Source organism: Perissodus microlepis, chromosome 5 (assembly GCF_051167445.1).
Source record: "Perissodus microlepis isolate ML-2025 ecotype Zambia chromosome 5, ASM5116744v1, whole genome shotgun sequence".
Classification (NCBI taxonomy): domain Eukaryota; kingdom Metazoa; phylum Chordata; class Actinopteri; order Cichliformes; family Cichlidae; genus Perissodus; species Perissodus microlepis.
Genome location: NC_140465.1, coordinates 28,883,987 through 28,902,334, shown reverse-complemented (window position 1 = coordinate 28,902,334; position 18,348 = coordinate 28,883,987). Strand labels below are relative to the sequence as shown.

Sequence of the window (18,348 nt, the reverse complement as noted above, 5' to 3'; positions counted from 1 at the left end):
AAGCTGAAACTGCAATACTCCTTACCAACGACTTTAAACAGCAAAAGAAAGTTTCTGAGTTAGACTCCATCATCTGTGTGGAGTTTCCATATTCTCTCTGTGTGGGCTCTCTTCAGGTACTTTGGCTTCCTCCCACAGTCCAAAGACAGGCAGTTAGTGGGGTTAGGTTAATTTGTGACTCTAAATTGAATGGTTGTCTATTTGTTGTTTGTTTGTTTTTAAGCTTTGTGGCATTCATGTCATAAATGATAAGTGTGAGTGATACTCCCTGAGCAGTTATTCCACTTTATGTGGGTCTCCACAGCATTTGCACCTCATCACCCGTCCCTATGTTCAACAGAGAAAGTCTCCATGAAGTCTCACATATGGAGAGTTCTTTGGAATATAATTAAACAAAAGGAAGTGCATATACAATATAATAAAAATAATTATGTGCCTTTATTATGATGATATTACTATAATACCTCAATTTTTAAGAATAATAATTACATGAAGTGGCGGGTGAAGTGGCACACACAAGAGCCCAAAAAGAAACACGACTCAAAAAGAAATGTGCTCATATACAGATGCGTAACTGCTTAAACCAAAATATTACCAAACAGAAAAGCAGCCGAAATAACGGAGAACGCTCTTAGTTCATAAGAGCTGTCATACTTGTTTTTCACATGCTAAAAATATACCCTGCACAGTACATGTTTCTTAAAAAATTAAGACCACATCTCAGCATATGTAACCCACAGTGTCCCACACAAACACACTCTTTGTCCCACATGTACTTCTTTAGGGATGTGGTCACTCTAGACTTAAAATAATTGCCCAGAACCGCTGGATGAGTGTATGGCTCAGTGATGAAATCTGTACTTTACTAAAATCCCTTTTTAAATATTTAAATACACATGTATTTTGGTATCAAGTGTTGTAATTTGAACTCCATACCATGTATTATTTAGCAAGTTTCAAAATAAATATAAATATGTAATATAAGATTAACAGCATGCAACACTAAAGTGATAAACACAGGAGTGAATCAGTAATTCTGACAAAGGCTGTTCTCAAGTTTGAGTACTTGAGATTACATTTAAACATATTATATGTATTAACATATCATATAGATGTATCTGTATTAGGAAAGGGCCATGAGCTCTTTTTCAGTACCACTTTTCACATGATGGAACTGTATTAGTACTGCACACAGCCTGAAAATTGTGCCCATTGTCTTTTTTTTTTTTACGAAAGTTATCGATATTCAATTTATTTATGATTAAATTTTCAGATTTCCTGTGGACTGCTTTGTTGTTTGTCTCCCTGGAAACGCCCCTGATTGCTGCAGAAGTATGAATATTGAACGCTGCAATGGTGCCACTGTGCTCTGTTCTCGAAGCAACTCCAGGGTTGTCCGGCAGGCGGAGCTCTCGGTCCATTTACTCCCATGGCAGCAGCAGGGCATCGTTATTTCTAAGGTTTTTTTTTTTTTCTTCTCCCCCCTTCGTGGGATACAGACCGCTATTCTCAGATCCTGGAGCCTCAACCGAACAAGTGTGGCCCTCTGATAAGCACCGTGGAAGCAGCGACCAGGACACGCACTTCAAGAGGGAGGACTGAGTGGACTGCAAGAACATTTTGATGTAATTTTTGCCCACGGAAGCCAACTCAGTAAGTAAAACTGCAATGAACTTTTTTGGGTTTTTTTGGTCGTGTTTTCTACACATAACAGGTTGCTTTCGGAGAAACCACGTTGTCGGAGTACAAGCAGCAATGTGGGTGTTCAGCTCGTTTCCCCCTCCTTTATTTAATTGTGTTTTCCCTCTCTCCATCTGCTGTGGCATTGCTGCCAGCTAATGCTTGCTGTAAAGCCGTGTAAAATGATTTGTGCTGGATTATAAAAAATGTTTTTGGTCATCTGTTGCAGAGACACTGGCTCCGTATTCTATCATTTTCACTGAGATTAGGTACTTCATTTATGAATAAAGGATTTGATGTAGCAAAATCCTTAAAGCCCCGAAAGTTACATATTGTAAAAGTTCATGTTGTGGATGTCTGAGTATTTCAAGTATAGAGATTGCAATCAAATGCTTTCCACCACATTTGTGTGTAGTGCAGCGGAAGTGTTAGTTATTCTGTGTGCATAGAAGAGGTTGCATGAGGCAGCTTGGTGTCAGACGCAAAACAAGTTGCCTTTTTAAAATTGACAGAAACAGAGAAGACAGCACAATCTCTGCTGTCTGAAAACCTGCCACCACATCGATCCCCTTATTTTGATGTAATATTTTGAAGGTAATAGCTTCTATCTGTCAGCCGTTCAATTCTGAGCAGAATTAAAAACCTAATCCATGCTTTGGTGCTGCTGCCTGCTGGAATTACACATTTAAGTGCCCCCGTGACCTGCCTCAAGCTTCAATAGGAGCTTGGGAAGGCTGAGAGGTGTGAAGCTGTTTGGTGCTGGGACACCTCGCTCTAGCTGACACCGGTCCGGACACACTGGAGCATCTGAATGTCTGGTGACACCATGACTGAAATGGAAGCCAATGCGCTACTGACCACTGCGCTGACAGGAATCCTGCTGGTGGCAGTTATGGCACTGCTCTGCTACTTTACCTGCAGACTGGCTGGTTCAGTGCCACTGGGTGGACCTGGCAGATTTTGAGGCTGTTAATGACCACTGGCCTGCAGCATCTGGGAAATGGTAAAATTAACTGGCATTAATGCTACATTATTATATCCACGATTTCTTGCCCGGTTGGTGTTGACATTTCTTTTTAGTTAACCTGGTATGTTCAGACTTACTTCTTATTTGGAGCCTGGGACAGATTCAATTTTAAGCTTATTTTTGGAGGTGATGAAATAATTGTAACTGAAGTAATTAGCCTCAGGTAAAGATTTTTGTGTCAAGAAATATTAATGTTGAGGTTTTCATTCAAGGGTGGACATGTGCAGTCAATCATTTGGTGTTAATCGGCTTTGTCATGGCTCTTAAACCTCTCAGTGCCATTGAGTGCAATCCCATTAAAATGACCTTGACTATAAGCGCAGAGAAGAAAGAAGAGGGTGTGTATAATTATAGTTGAAAGCCTGACTGGCCAGGACCCATAAGGGCCCCTGTTGTGACTACTTACATTCACAGCGAGGCCTGAAGCTTAACTTCTCCAAGCTCTTCTTTTGTTTTGCCTACAAAGTGTTCAGCGGCTGAAAGCTCCACTTTTGAGCAAGTCATATCAATAATGCAAAGACATATCATTTAAGTGGCTTAGATGAAATGAACACAGATGGTTGTATTCCTCTTGTGTCACCCCCACCCCCTCGCAGCCTCCTTTTTGCCTGTTTCTTTATTTGGGGAAACTTCTGTGACAGAAAGGACTTTTATCTCCACACTTTCTTGCTATAGAAGGGTGACCAAATGTTGAAAAGACTTGGCTTCATATCAGCTTGTCTTTATTGTAAAGATCAAGTAAAATAAGCAAATTCTGAGGTTCGGTTGAAAAATTAACGTGAGATTTTTTCTCTTGCTTAATGTCTGTATTCATTGCCTATAACTCCAGTCTCCACATAACACAGAAGAAAGACAAGTGTAGCTTGCAATTAACAACTCCACTTGGTCACATTATCATGGAGTAAATAAATATTAAAGCAGTATGTCAGAGTCAGTGTATGATGAAATGACACATGCAAAATTACTAGTTTGCGCCCTTGTTCTCTTGTAGCTGTGAGACGACTGCGGCCAGGCCTCTCCAGCTTCTCAAAGTGGCATGTGGTGACTGTCTAGAGTAACGTGTCACCTGCACACACTCGACAACAGGAAGATGACAGCCCTGCTAATCATTTGCTTTTGTCTGATTTTGGGGAGCTTGGGGAAACCACAATTCCCGGGTAAGTCACTGTGTTTGTAGTCAGCTGCTAAAAAAAACCCAACAAATAGAACAACAGAAACAGTCTAATGGTTTATAGTTTGACAGTAGGTGTCCAACACACACTAGGAAGGTTGAAAATCCTAAAAAGAAGCTTTTATATCAAGCTGTGTTTGGTTCAGTGTTGCCACAAAAACAAGTAATTTTCTGGCTTTAATATTGCTTGAAAGTGTTTTCATCTTAAATCCGATGATTATTGTTTTAAATAATGGATTGATAACTAGATAAAGATATTTGGTTGATCTTGAAAGAATAAAGAAATCCCCAAATATTTAAGCTGGAGAAGCTGGAACCAATGCACCTTTGGCATTTTGTACAGTGTCAATGTAAAATTTCAGCAGACCTGCATCTGGTGATTCCTAGGACTATCCAAATATAACCTGATTTGTTTATTGCAATACACAGAGCAAGAGAAAGATCCAAAGTTTTGGAACGCATGGGCTCAGCGAACTTTGAAGAATGCTTTGACGCTGCAAGAGCTCAATAAAAACAAAGCAAAGAATCTCATCCTCTTCCTTGGAGATGGTAAGCGACACGTCATTACAGATTTGTGGCAAGATGTTAATAAAGTTACATCAATGCCTGCAGATGAAAGGTGAAATGCAACTGCGGCTACCAAAGCATTCAATAGGCTCATCACCAAAGACTTGTGGTCAGCGCAGAGCCTTGACACTTTGATAGGGTAAAAGTAATTCCATGTTGTAATTAGACTTGAACGATATTACAGAGGATTCAGTTGATCAGTAGAAGATGACTGAGATTTTTAACATTTTTTCCAATGAGTGAGGTGAATGAATGGGAGCAAACAAAGCAAGCGTGCTGCCACTGGATCACTGGGGTTCTGTTTGTGCTGGATTCCTCGCTGGTTGAACAAAAACTTTTATCCTCCATGGGGGCCTCTGCTTTCAGCCTCTCTGTTTGCTCTATGCGCACACCATGACATTCTTGCATGCTGCTGCATTCACAGTTATGTTTGCCGTTTTATAGAATAACAGAAAAATTAATAAAATGAAAAAAAAAAGTGTGTGCAATTGTTTAACTATTTAATGTTTCCCAAGAATTGAGATTAATGATTACTCTTTACCAGGAATATTACAGGATTCTGTTAAGTAACAACACTCAGCACCAAAGTCAGCTGTTTCCTCTGTGGACCTCTAAGCTAAGCTACATGCAGGGCAACCTTCGACATGAATCTGACTAATAAAACCAGACCTAAGGCTAAAGCATAATAATTAGTTTTGCTCTCTATGTACAAAACTATAAATGTGAGTTTTATGACAATGGTCTCGTATGTTGGAGTGTTTGAAATGATCAATTAAGTGTTTTGAGTTCAGTTTTCTAACTGAAAATGTAAAAGATTCATCAAAATGCATTAGGAGTTATTCATTGAATTCAACACTGGCATGCTATTTAGTATGTGAAACAGCATAAGAAACTTGTTAATGTGTTAAAACTTAGTATGCACCCAACAGCTTGCTTTGTGCTTACTATTCCCAGGGGAATATTAAGACTTGCATGTACTGGACTGTGCTGAAATTAGTGTCCCAAAAGGCACTGCAGTGCTGAGCATGTTTAAGTACATGGTGCCACTGCGCAACTCTCTCGATTTGATGTGAATGCATAAAGAAATGTGTCTGGAAAGGTGTTTAGTGTCTATTTGCACAAAGCTACGCTGGACCATAGCACATATATTGAGTATGTAGGACACATTATTATTTCTCTCTATTGTAACTACAAAAGACTCCTTCATCTCTGTGACCTAAAAAGTATCTGCTGCAAGTGTAGTTGTTTTCTTTTACCTTCTTTTTCTTTTGGTATCTGCTTTTGAAGTAATATGAATCCAGAAGAAATGTTTTGCCTATCAGCAGTCATTTTGTTCTAGGATGTCAACTTCAACAAAAAAATGTCCATGTGCAGCAAATGAAGTACAATGAACTCTTTAATCTTTGATTTTCACAGGGTTTTCCTTTCTGTCCCTGCTGTGTCAAAATCTGTCATAAAACACGGTGCTTTTTGCGGTTTAGGGATGGGTGTTCCCACGGTGACAGCTGCTCGCATACTGAAGGGTCAGCTGAATGGACAGAGCGGAGAAGAGACGCAGTTGGAAATGGACAAGTTCCCTTTTGTATCTTTATCCAAGGTCTGACTAAAGTGCACTATGACACAATGTATTGATCGTGCTTTGGCTATTAATGGCTTCCAGAAAAGGCCTGTGACCGGAAACAAGGCTGTTTAGTGTTTATCATACTGGATGTGTGTAAGTTATAGATAAAAAAAAATTAAAATACAAAAATAGGTTGATTATCTCATTGAATCATCAACAACAATTCACTAAACTATTCATTTTAGATTCTAGAAAATGTAAAAGGATGTATTTCTTTTAGTATTCAATTCAAAAATACCTTTATTATGCTAACCTGATAAAAGTTGCTCTTCTAGTGCTGTGTTTGTGAAATGCATGCTTGAAAAAAATCAGATAAGAAAGAAATGGCAATGACTGCAATGATTCTTAAAAAAATATTTTTCTTACAGTAACATTCTCTAAAAACGGCAGGACATAGAAATTCTCAAGCAATTTTCTAAAGATCTGACTATATATTTTTAACCTGTTTAGATGTAAGAGCCACAGAACTCCCAAAGGGAAGTTAGACAATGCTGAATTATACCAATGAATTACTGGTTCTGTTCTTTTTTTGATATGATGACAGTAAGAAAAATGAAAACCTTTTGCTCTAACTTTTTAAACTTCAAGTGTCCAAGAAGGGTCATTTATGACCCTGAATAACATTTAATGAGCCGTTATGATCGTTTTAATTACCAAGTTGTTTCCTACTTTATATTTTACATAATGTTTTGACAATATTGTCTTTGATATTTTTCATTTTCCAGCTCTAAGCATTACATTGGAAACCATAATTATTTATCTTAGAACATTTTAGAATATTTTTCACAGATAAAGAAAGAGTATTGATGTGATGAATATAATGAGAAGCCTTCAAAATTACATTAAAATGTAACCAATAGAATCATTTGTCACCCCAATAAAGTAGCTAAAATAGTTTGGTTGCTTGAGGGTTAAAAGTGTAAAAGTCTTGAGAACCACACCACAATTACTATATGTTTTCTTTCCTGTGAGCCAAGATTTCTTGTAATTTTTAAAGTGGTCATTAGAGATCTTTCTCCTGGCTTTCTCAAGAAAGATGTTTTTCCTTTGGCTGCTTTTCCACATATTTACAGTCCAGTCCTTGCACTTGACCGTGGCAACATTTAGGCAGAAAAAACGGCATCTAGCTCAAGAAATGTGCCTACGAATGACTATTTAACGAAAAACAACTTAAAATGGTATCTTTAAACAATTTAGTACTGGCAGGCTATCACAAAAACACATGATTTGTTCACATTTCTATAGTTGAATCTATGAAAAATACCAAAGAACAACAAGATGATTACCAAAGACCTGTTAACTACAAGAAATTTGAGGAATCTGAAGTGAAGGAGAGTGGGAGACCTAAAACAATATTTATAGCAAATGAACAAGATGTGCGATTAAAAAGTCTTGTTCTTAAGAACTGGAACAAAAATCCAGCATAGACCTGACACATATCCTGACAGATGCAGTGGGCCTTTCCGTCTGTACTGTTCACTGAAGATAGAAACGATCTCAGCGGGATGTAGCTGTCAAGAAGCCATTCTTAAGGAAGGAAAAGGCTGGGGGGAAAGGCTAAGGTATGCCAGATTACAGAAGAGCTGGACTGATAATCAGTGGCAGCAGGTCTGATGGCGTGAAGAATCAAATTTGACACTTTTGGTTCAAATAGTCTTCAGTATTTACAGAGAGGGGTGCAATAGTGAGTGTCTACAGCTACTTGTAAAGTTTGGTGGAGGCTCTGTCGTGGTTCTGGGCTGCATTACAGCTTGGGGATCTTGCTAAAATTGAAAGAATTGTGAGAGCAGAAAAGTACAATCAGATTTTGATGCACCGTGCAACACTATTTTTTTAGCATGACAATGATACCATTAATACTGACAGTGCAGTAAAACCATAACAGTGGAACATTATCAGTCAACGATTGGCCACCTCAGAGCCCGCACCTCAACATTATTGAATCAGTGTGGGATCATCTTAACGGAGAACGGAAAAAAAAAAGTCAACATCAAAAGAAGAGCTTTAAATGTCCTTCAAGAAGCCTGGAGAGCTATTCCTGAAGATTACTTAAAAAAATTACAAGACAGCAGCCCAAGACAAGAGACCTTCAAGCTCATTAGAATTGTAGACACTCTGGTTTACTTTTATTTGTTTTTTTTTTTTTTAAATAGAGCTGTCAGTGCTCATAGTTAATGCTCAAGTTTAAACAAGTCAGATCATATTAACACAAACTCTCCTGCACTGTGTCCCTGCAGACCTACAACACCAATGCACAGGTGCCAGACAGTGCTGGGACAGCCACAGCTTACCTATGCGGGGTTAAGGCCAATGAGGGCACTGTGGGCGTGAGTGCAGCAGCTGTCCGCTCCCAGTGTAACACCACACAGGGCAATGAGGTCACCTCGATCCTTAAATGGGCAAAAGACGCAGGTAGAGTGACTTTTCAAAAATGCAGATCTTGTTACTAAGTTCATCCAGCCGTGTTAAGTACAAGGGTCAGTGGGGATTGTGTTAGGCTCGCATGTGTATTTTTTGGGGGATGATTGAAAACCATGGAGCACCACAAGGCTAACATAAAGAACTTTTGCACTTCAAACACTCAACACTCACACTAGCAAACAAACAAAAAAAGGCACCAAGGAAGAGGAGCCAGATGTGTGGTGTGAATGAGTGCTACAGTATGGTGGGGATAAGTTTAAAGCTCTTACTCAGTCTATGGTGTATGCTTAGGTTGGCTGGTCTGCTTGGTCATGTCATAGACTCAGCCACTAGTAAAGTCTTATTTATAATGCTGTTCTTGACTTAATCCCATTTTACTTACTGACTTATGTTCATCAGCGAAGTGTGGGAAGTTACTGTCCTGTAGGTCTCAGGGTTCATTATTTCTGTCTGTGAACAATAGTTCACACTGAACCAGTTGCAGAATCAGCTAAAACTTTATAAGCTGGTCTAATTTAATGAAGTTAAGGTGATTTTAAATGGCTTGGATGCAGTTGCTGTTCATCAGGCTGCAAACGTTTTGCCTTAATATTATTACCTTTGTTTCTGGCATTACAATATATACTTGTTCTGTATTGACATTGATTTCTGTGTTTTACTTTAATCACCTATACTTTACTGGTTTATGGATGGTTCACAGGTCACAGACAATAAGAGAGCCAATCATTCATCTGGGAACATGACAGGCAGTATTTGACACCCTGTTTCCAGTAGATCTCCATGACTTTTTATACCATAATTAATAATTAAGGTGTAAATTGTGTAATTTGTTTACCACTGATTTCCCCCCTCCCCATACAGTGGCATCCAATTTTTACCAATGCAGATACAAAACAACTGACCCATGAATTTATTCCACTGCTGCACTGAAAGGACTCACCGAACACATAGATGGAAACGTATCCTTAAAAGGTTATTTACATATCTGAGGGGTTTCTCAATATCCATGTTTGTTTACAGGAAAGTCAGTGGGCATAGTGACAACAACACGTGTCAACCATGCGACTCCTAGTGCTGCGTACGCGCACTGTGTGGACAGAGACTGGTACTCTGACAATGAGATGCCAGTAGAAGCACTGCAAGCTGGCTGCAAGGATATCGCCAGACAACTGTTTGAAAACATTCCCAACATTGATGTAAGTGAAAAGTAGAGATTCAGATTAAACCTGAAGATTAATTGATCGACTATCTGTGGACGTTATTAGCAGCTCCAGTATCCAGACTGTGGTTCGTTGGTTTATCACTTCATTCCACTCTGAAATTCATTTTTTCTAACAACTGAATGATTGTCATGAAACATATTACAGACATTCACTGTCCAGAGATAACTAAGTCTAGTGAAGGTCACATTTATTGCTTATAGCTGAATATCCTTATAAACTTTTGATTTGATTGCCATAAACTAGTGCAGACATCATTGATCCTCTAATATCACTGATGTTTGCACTGTTCTATGATATTTCAAAAATATTCTTTATCTGTTTTTACTGTGACCAAAGAGCTGCAACACAAATGACATGCACACCAAATGAAGGAACTGAGCCTAAAACTGATAGAAATAACACTTATTATTTGAATAAATGCCTATGAAGTGCCAGTGAGGTAACACGATGGTGGTTGAGTCGCTTCTCTCTGTTTGTTGCAAAACTTTGTCTCTGTCAAAGTTTTGCAATATTTATACGATCTGCACGAATAAAAGCTAAGCGTCTTTTGTGACATTCCCGGATAAAATGAAAACATGTGCTACAGCTGTAGACTGTCAGTTGCACTTTCATGTGCTACCTCATGTGAAAAGCAAAATACTAAGTGGCGAAATACTTTTGTTATTGCGGGAAATACACTGTTTGTCAATGAGCAAGTACACAAATGTACACATCTACACGAAGATATTTAAAACTTTTGGAACTTGTTTAGCGTAATCTCGTACTAGTGCTTGACATGCTTGCAAAAGACATTCTTAATCTCGCACATTTCCCTTCCTGGTTAAATAAAGTTCTGTGTTTTGAAGATTCAGATTTGCATGGATGTTAGCAATGAGCTAGAAATGTGCTTTAATATTCTCATAGAGCTTCCTCCCCTGTTTGCTGCTTAATTTGAAGTTCTGGTCAGACAAAGGAAGTTACAAATTGATAGAGTCATTGAACATTAGCACTGTGTTTACGAGCCAACAGTAAATGTTTGATATGATGGTTTCTTACACAGGACATGTTTTTATTTGGTCCCCAAAAAAACTGTGATTAAGATTATCTATGTTTTTTTTTAAATCAGGTGATTATGGGTGGAGGAAGGAAATATATGTTTCCCAAAAACATGTCGGATGTAGAGTATCCTAATATTTTGAAGCACAGTGGCACACGGAAAGATGGAAGAAACCTGGTGCAGGAGTGGGTTGACAGAATGAAGGACAAAGTAATTTTTCCTCTTTTGTTTCTCTTTGCTCTTCTTGTTTCCTCGTTTCCTCTTTATCTACCTAATTGCATTTTCATATTCTGAAATTCAAAGTGACTCCATTTGTACCACCAAAACTGTTCTGTACCTTTTTTTTCTTTTTTTTTGTTGCAGAAAAACCATTATGTATGGAACAAGACGCAGCTCTTATCCCTAAACCCCAACAACGTGGATTACTTACTGGGTGAGTCTCAGTCTCATTATGACAGTTTCATTGAAGTTTTAATAAAGAGCCATATGCGTTTGCTTTTACTGCAGGCTTATTTTCTGTGTGTAATACCTTGTTACACATTGAGCTGTGCCCTCTGGTATTCCAGGTCTCTTTGAACCTGGGGATATGACATATGACTTGGAGAGGAACACTGAGAGTGATCCTTCACTGACAGATATGGTGGATGTGGCTATCAAGATCCTAAAAAAGAACCCCAGTGGATTTTACCTGCTTGTTGAGGGTGCGTTTGAAGCCTCTGTTATGGTACAATTACACAGTTGTTGTTTTTTTTGTTCTTGTGCTGATTTCACCAAGACTTAGCAGACTTCTGTACGTAGTTAAGACCTCCCATTCACTCCCTTTTAACTATAAAAGTTGTTATAGTTAAAAGGGAGTGCTTTTATAGTTAAAAGCACTCCCTTTGAACTATAAAAGCACTCCCTTTTATAGTTAAAAGGGAGTGCTTTTATAGTTAAATTTGGTCTTCATAACCAGTGTTTGGGTCATTATTTACAAAAACTAATGTTTCACACATTTCTAGTTACTTTTCTTTATAGTAATGAAGTATGTTCATTAATTACTTACTGGGAAAAGTAAATTTTACTCTTACCTTATTCCATAACATAACTTGAAATGCATTTTCATATAATTGCCAGGTAACAAAAATGTTACCTGGTGAAGTTCAGAGTTTGGCTGCTGGGCTGGCGTTAACAGACACTGGACATTAACACACTAGCTAGCTCAACTTTACCGTTGTAGCCTTACCAAGTTGTCCTTTTGCGCAATAAAAGCAAACGTAATGTCTGTATCTCCACACCTCAAATCTCCGATTGCACCACCCTTTTCTTCCTCCTTGTATAATAACTAACATCAGCTGATTGTAGCACAAGTGCACAAGAAGAAAAAGATATGTTTGATGTGTTTTTCTGCCTATTGTGCAGAACATTTGTAATGCAAGTACATAATTGTATCTGCAGTGCGGTTACTGAATTTAGTACGGTAACGCATTAATAACTTTTACTGAAAGACATAATGTGATTACAGTGACGCATTACCGTACCTGTTTCCTCATCAGGAAAACATAGTTTTGTTTGTGGTTTGCTTTTGAATCCATGGAGCATGAAAATCAAATCCTGGAGAGGAAAATTCTAGCTGCATCAAACGTACAAGCTACTATTTAGTAAACTGAAACAGTATTTTTAACATTTCCAAATCTTATTATGTACTTAAATACTGGCTGTTTCCCTTTGCCAGGCATATATTATATTTTAGAATCTTATTAGTATGTAGCTCATATCAATTGAGGTCAGGTCACTTTGCAAATGTTATCCATCTTTAACCATCTGGAAGTGTAGAAGCTAGTAATGAATTCATAAATGCTGAACAATAACATATATATTGAGTACACAGAGTATACTAAGAGATTTCAGAAGCAGAGTCAGTCTCTTATTAGCTCCTTGTAAAACATTCTTCAAACCATTCATTTTACAAAGTGAAACAGGAAGAACTGAATTTGGGGGGTTAGGTCTGTTTTTCTGCTTTGTTGCCCTGTGCTAGCTTTGATTTGTTCACTTGTGCTGGATCGCCATTTGTAGTTCTTGGAGAACACTTCAGTGAGCCAGAGTTTTCTATAATGGAGAATTGAAACTCATGGTTATCTTAAACTCTACAAGGGGCCTTACATATTTGATCTACTGGCTTTCTTTGTGAAGCCATGACCTGGCTGTGTTGTGGTCATGTAGACCCTGTATCAACCTGGAAAAGTGTGAATAACAGTTGACAATAAGGGCAGGGTGTTTTGTGTTTAGCAAAACTGTTCCTTAGCCAGAGGTCTTTCTTTTTTTTTAATCACCCAGCATACTGATATGTTGTGTTCCCATGGAAACAGCATTTCACCATTTCCTATTAAAAGTCACAAACTATTCAAGTCTCTTCTTAATACAATTGGAACCTGACCTTAAAAATTCACCACAGAGCACCGAATTTCATTAACAGGTCAAAAGGAGCAATTTACTGACCTAAGCAGTATATATATACATCATATATATACTGTAGTGATATAGTTTTCTCACTTTTAATAACATAATTTGGTAACATAATTAAAAAAACTAAAACTATAGTAAAAAACCAAAATTATAAATTATATTATAACATAAGCCATCTTACAACTGAAGACAAACCAATCAATCAAAATCCTGTTCCAACAATTTTCTGCAGTATTTTGGTCTTCTCATCATCATCTTTGTGTTTGCTGTGTAGTACTGAGAATATATTCTGAGGACAATATTAAAACAGATTGTATGGAATCTATAGCCTACATGATATTGTAACTTTGAATGTAATCTGATTATGCTGCATAAATACTTTGTAGGGGGTGTAAATCAGCCATGATAGCGCATCTGACATCTTGTAGCATCTTCTTAAATTCAGTTGTGTAAATCCACCAAGAGAAGCAGCACAGGTCAGTGGATCACAACCTGTAGAAAAAAAAACTACAAGCAATCTTTTGAAGCCTGTACTATGCTGGAATTATTTATATAAGCATTTATATAAGAATTTTCTTTAAGTAGAGTGTTTATTGAGCCTTCTGAATCCCAAAAAGTTGAGTCTGTTCATCTGGCCGTAGTGTTTTCAGTGGGAGAAACGTTTTGTCACTCATCCAAGTGACTGCTTCAGTCTCAACTGACTGCAGGTTTCCCCAACCTTATAAACAGCACATTTGCACAATGGCTGAACCTAGCCCACTGAATGAACAATGGGCTGTGAGGTCAGTTCCTTGATCATTAATATGCAAATTGTCATGACCATTGATCAATAACCACTGATCAATGGCCATGAGTACCATTCACAGAGAGTTGGGGAATGGCTGCAATCACAGCATTGTAAGATGGTGAAAGATGTACCCTTAGGCCCTGTCCTCGATTCAGAGATGGTCTTTCCCTTTTCACATAAATGGCCTCCTTGACTGCCCGCTCAGACCAGCGATCCTCCCTGTCCAGGATGTGTACATCCTCATCACTCAAAGAGTGTCCACTGGCCCGTAGGTGTGAATAGACTGCGGAGTCCTGACCTGACGAGTTGGCTCTTCTGTGTTGCATCATCCGCTTCGCCAGAGGTTGTTTGGTTTCCCCGATGTATAAATCCTGGCACTTACCAGCGTACAATACATTACTCTGTTTGTGTCTGGGGACCCGATCCTTGGGGTGGACCGATTTTTGGCGCAGCATTTTTTGGGGGGTTTAAAAGCCACAGAAGAGCAGTGTTTAGAAAAAATGCATCTCAACTCTTCCGGTACTCCTGACACGTACGGGATCACTACGGGTTTTCGCTTAGGCGGCAGTTGTCTTTCTCTCCTGGATCGGCTGGAGCTTTCTTAGGATCCTTCCCAGCTTTGACAAATGTCCAGCTGGGATAACCACATTTACTCAGGGCCTTCTGAATCAGTACTTAAACTGAGTATTTTTAACACAAGTATTTGCACTACTTAAGTGAAGAATGTGTATACTTTCGTCACCTCTGGTTAGCTTGCATTAAGAGAGGTTTTTGTTAGATACCAGACCATCTGAAATGGCTTCCTCCACATCTTTATTGAGATAGCAATACTGGGGAGTGATTTGACAGTTTTAGCCAGTTTTTTCAACTTTATGGAGCAACTGGCCAAGTTTACAAAACAGAGAAAATAAGCAGGGCTTCAAAGTCTTTCCCAAGATGCCCTTTGTCATTCCTAAAGCAGCTGCATTTGCATTTTTTGGGACACACAAATCTGGCTCAATTACATGTTATACAAACCACTCTGAGGTCATGTTAGCCTAACTGTAAATATTTACACCAGGAGGACGTATTGACCACGGACACCATGAAGGCAAGGCCAAGCAGGCTCTTCATGAAGCTGTGGAAATGGACCGGGCTATTGGCCGGGCAGGTCTTTTGACCAGCGACCATGAAACGCTGACCATAGTTACTGCTGACCATTCTCACGTATTCAGCTTTGGAGGCTACACACCCAGAGGAAATACAATATTTGGTATGTAATGACAAGCATATGTTAGATACTGTACAGCTGAAGTGGAGAACTTGCAGTTCTTTACATTACGTCTGGTTCATCCACAGGTCTGGCTCCCATGCTGAGTGATGTTGATCAGAAGCCCTTCACCTCGATTTTGTATGGAAACGGACCAGGTTACAAAGTTGTCAATGGCGCGAGGGAGAACGTCTCTGCTGTTGACTATAGTAAGTAAAAACATTTTATTCACATTGATTCAGAATAATGATAAGATAGCGCTTGTTATTTGGGCAGTGGTCAAAGGCAGAGACCATGGTGGTTCAATACCCGGCTGCTTAAACTGACTTGCAGTTCTACCTGGTGATGAAGAGACCCTGAGATATAGTTGGCTAGATATAGTTGGGCTTACCTCAGTGCTTGTGGAACTAGTCTACTGGAGGATGGCTAGACTTTATTCCACTGTAGAATCACCCACGGTGTGAGGCACTGAGCAGGGTGGGTGTACTTGGAGCGTGTGTGGTGTGCTTTTTCCTGGTAAGCAAAATAGGGGTGTTTAACTAGGGTTTCAGGTTTGTTAACACTTAGACATTGAGCATATGCTCAGAGAACCTGAGCTTCTTGGTGTCCTTGCAGGACACTGAAACATGGAGGGATATCACTGGGAGTTAGTCCCTATCATCCCCCTGCGAGTTAAAAATAATAATGACTGCCTGCATCTTTTGTCTCTGTCTCTTCCTTTCAGAGGGAAACAACTACCAGGCCCAGGCAGCCGTACCGCTGAACGCGGAGACTCATGGAGGAGAGGATGTGGCTGTGTTTGCGAAAGGTCCCTTGGCTCACCTCCTACATGGGGTCCACGAACAAAACTACATTCCCCATGTAATGGCATATGCAGCCTGTATCGGGCAGAACAGGGAGCACTGTATGTCACCCAGCGGGTCAGCTGGATTACGGCCAGCCTTCTCCATTGTTGCAGTCATTCTCTCAGCTGCGCGACTTTTGTGCTGACCTTTCCCAGACACCCAACGCTGTTAATGCACTCACTTTAACCACTCATTTTAAGATTTTAATTTGATTATGTTGCTTTATTATTTTTTAATTTGTCTCTCCACTATTTTAAATATGGGACCACTTTTAGACACGTTTATTTTTACGATGATTAACTGACAAAAGTGTAGTGGATAACTAAACAAAGTAATCAACCCAATGTGATGCACTGATTTTTTTTTTTTAAAGGGTGCTGTGGCAGAGATCATTGTGAATTGTGAGATTTCAATTGTGATTTTTCTATTAACTAAGGATTTTCAGACTCGTTTGTCATCCTTTTTTAATGCAGCCCGTCTCTGTTTAAATAGACCGAATTTGCAAATGTCTGAATTTGTTTCATATTTTAAATGTGCATTTAACAGTCTACCTCACAAGCTTTCAAAGATATGTTCACAATTTGAAGAATTATTATAATTTGTTTTTGTTTTTTTGCCAAAAGAGGCAAATGAATGTATAATTGACGATACATTAAGATCATTTTTTGTCATGCATGTTTTTTTTTTTGCATAATTGCAAAAAAAAAAAAAAAAAGAAAAGGAAAAAAGAAAAATCCCACCGATGGTTCTGTCCAAATACAAGTTTTTAAATCTCAAATTCAATGAATGAAATGTGTCTGTTTTTCTGTTAATCTTGTTAACAGTTTTGGTGGAACAAACATGGTTTTGGTGGAACAAACAAGTTTTCTCCTTTTGCCCCCATTCTCTGCCCTTCAGTTATATTTTTCCTCCAAATTTTCATTACAGCGCTCTTTTCACTGACCGCTTCAAGCATTTCAGCAGAACAATACTAAAGTCAGATTTATTTACATGTAACCATTTTTACAAAACAAAAAATGAAAAGCAGGCAACAGTGACATATGAGAAAAATTATGTTTTAGGATGAAAAGGGACAAATTTTCATAAAATGTAATATATCAACACAAAGTAAAAACATTAAAAAATTTCAAACATTTTGTCTCACATCTGTCCAAAAAAAACCTTTCGGCCAGCATCCTTTTTAGGTCATGTCATGCATGTGTGTTGTACTTTTCCATCTGCTTTGTTGTGACTTGTGTGGAATGTGGGTGTATTGAAGCCATTAATTTCTTGGCATCGTGTGGTCACTGGGAAAACAGGGGAATCATGTTGACTGAAGCATGAAAAAGGAGGTTTAGTCTAAGCAGGTATGAAATGAAGTCCTCATGTTGTTAGCAGTACTTTCTTAATATCAGGACTGAAAATGGCTCATTTAGGCCCTCAGGAAACATGTCATGATTTCAAGTTAACTTTCTCTACTGGTTTATCTTCTTTTCCTCTTCCCAGCTACACATCATTCTGCCATCCCACTTTATCGTTTCTGTTCTCCAGAGAGATAGCGTCAGACTGTATATTATGAATATCAAAAAGCCCAGAGTATGCAACTTAACTCACTGATTTTGATGAAATGGTTTTTCAAATACAAAGCACTTGGGGGTGTCTCGTGCATTTGATTCCAGTTGTCTTGTCAGATTTTTTCCATTCAGTCAATGAGCAACAAAGCAAGCAGTAAAAGTGAAAGAAAGTAGTCAGTGTCATGTCTCAGCTTGAATTTCCATGGAAATGCTCGGATCTTAATAGATGTGCAGTTTTCTCAGGCAAGTCATCACCTCTGCTGAGTTCATATTACAACACCACGTTTAAATTCATAAAACTTTCAGTTACACTGTAATTTTCAGTGTCATGCCTCTTCTCATGGGGCCTCTCCCTTTGGCACAACCAATAAGTGTCTACTTTTAGTGTATGTCAGTTTACATTTGCCTGACCAAAGGTTTTATATAGTCTGTAGACATGGTTAAGATGCCCTGCTGAAGCTGAAACGGAGCATCAAAATGGGGAAGAACGATGATTTATGGGCTGGTCTGAGTATTTCAGAAACTGCATACCTCCTGGGATATTCCCCCTCAACCGCCTCTAGGGTTTACAAAGAAAAAGTGAAAATATCCAGTGAACGGCAGTTCTTTGGGGGAAAATGCCTTGCTGACGCCAAAGGTCTGAATGGTGTGACTGCTATGAGCTGACGGGAAGCCAACAGTAACTCAAATAACCACTCACTGCAATCAAGGTGTGCTAAAGAC

The 18,348-nt window shown here is 38.8% G+C and overlaps 1 protein-coding gene across 2 annotated transcripts; it reads left to right on the top strand.

The window, feature by feature from the left end:
• Positions 1-1,481: 1,481 nt before the first annotated feature.
• alpl (alkaline phosphatase, biomineralization associated) lies at positions 1,482-17,203 on the top strand. 2 transcript variants are annotated; one of them, XM_084929215.1, is made up of 12 exons: positions 1,482-1,653; positions 3,699-3,864; positions 4,308-4,427; positions 5,927-6,042; positions 8,304-8,478; positions 9,508-9,683; positions 10,816-10,956; positions 11,110-11,179; positions 11,313-11,447; positions 15,039-15,230; positions 15,317-15,436; positions 15,952-17,203. In XM_084929215.1, exons 2-12 carry the CDS (start codon positions 3,798-3,800, stop codon positions 16,215-16,217), a joined length of 1,578 nt encoding a protein of 525 aa, XP_084785341.1. In that variant the 5' UTR covers positions 1,482-1,653; positions 3,699-3,797; the 3' UTR covers positions 16,218-17,203. The 2 variants fall into 2 exon arrangements, with proteins under 2 accessions (XP_084785341.1, XP_084785342.1); XM_084929216.1 differs by lacking the exon at positions 1,482-1,653 and adding an exon at positions 2,255-2,683.
• The last annotated feature ends 1,145 nt before the right edge of the window (positions 17,204-18,348 follow it).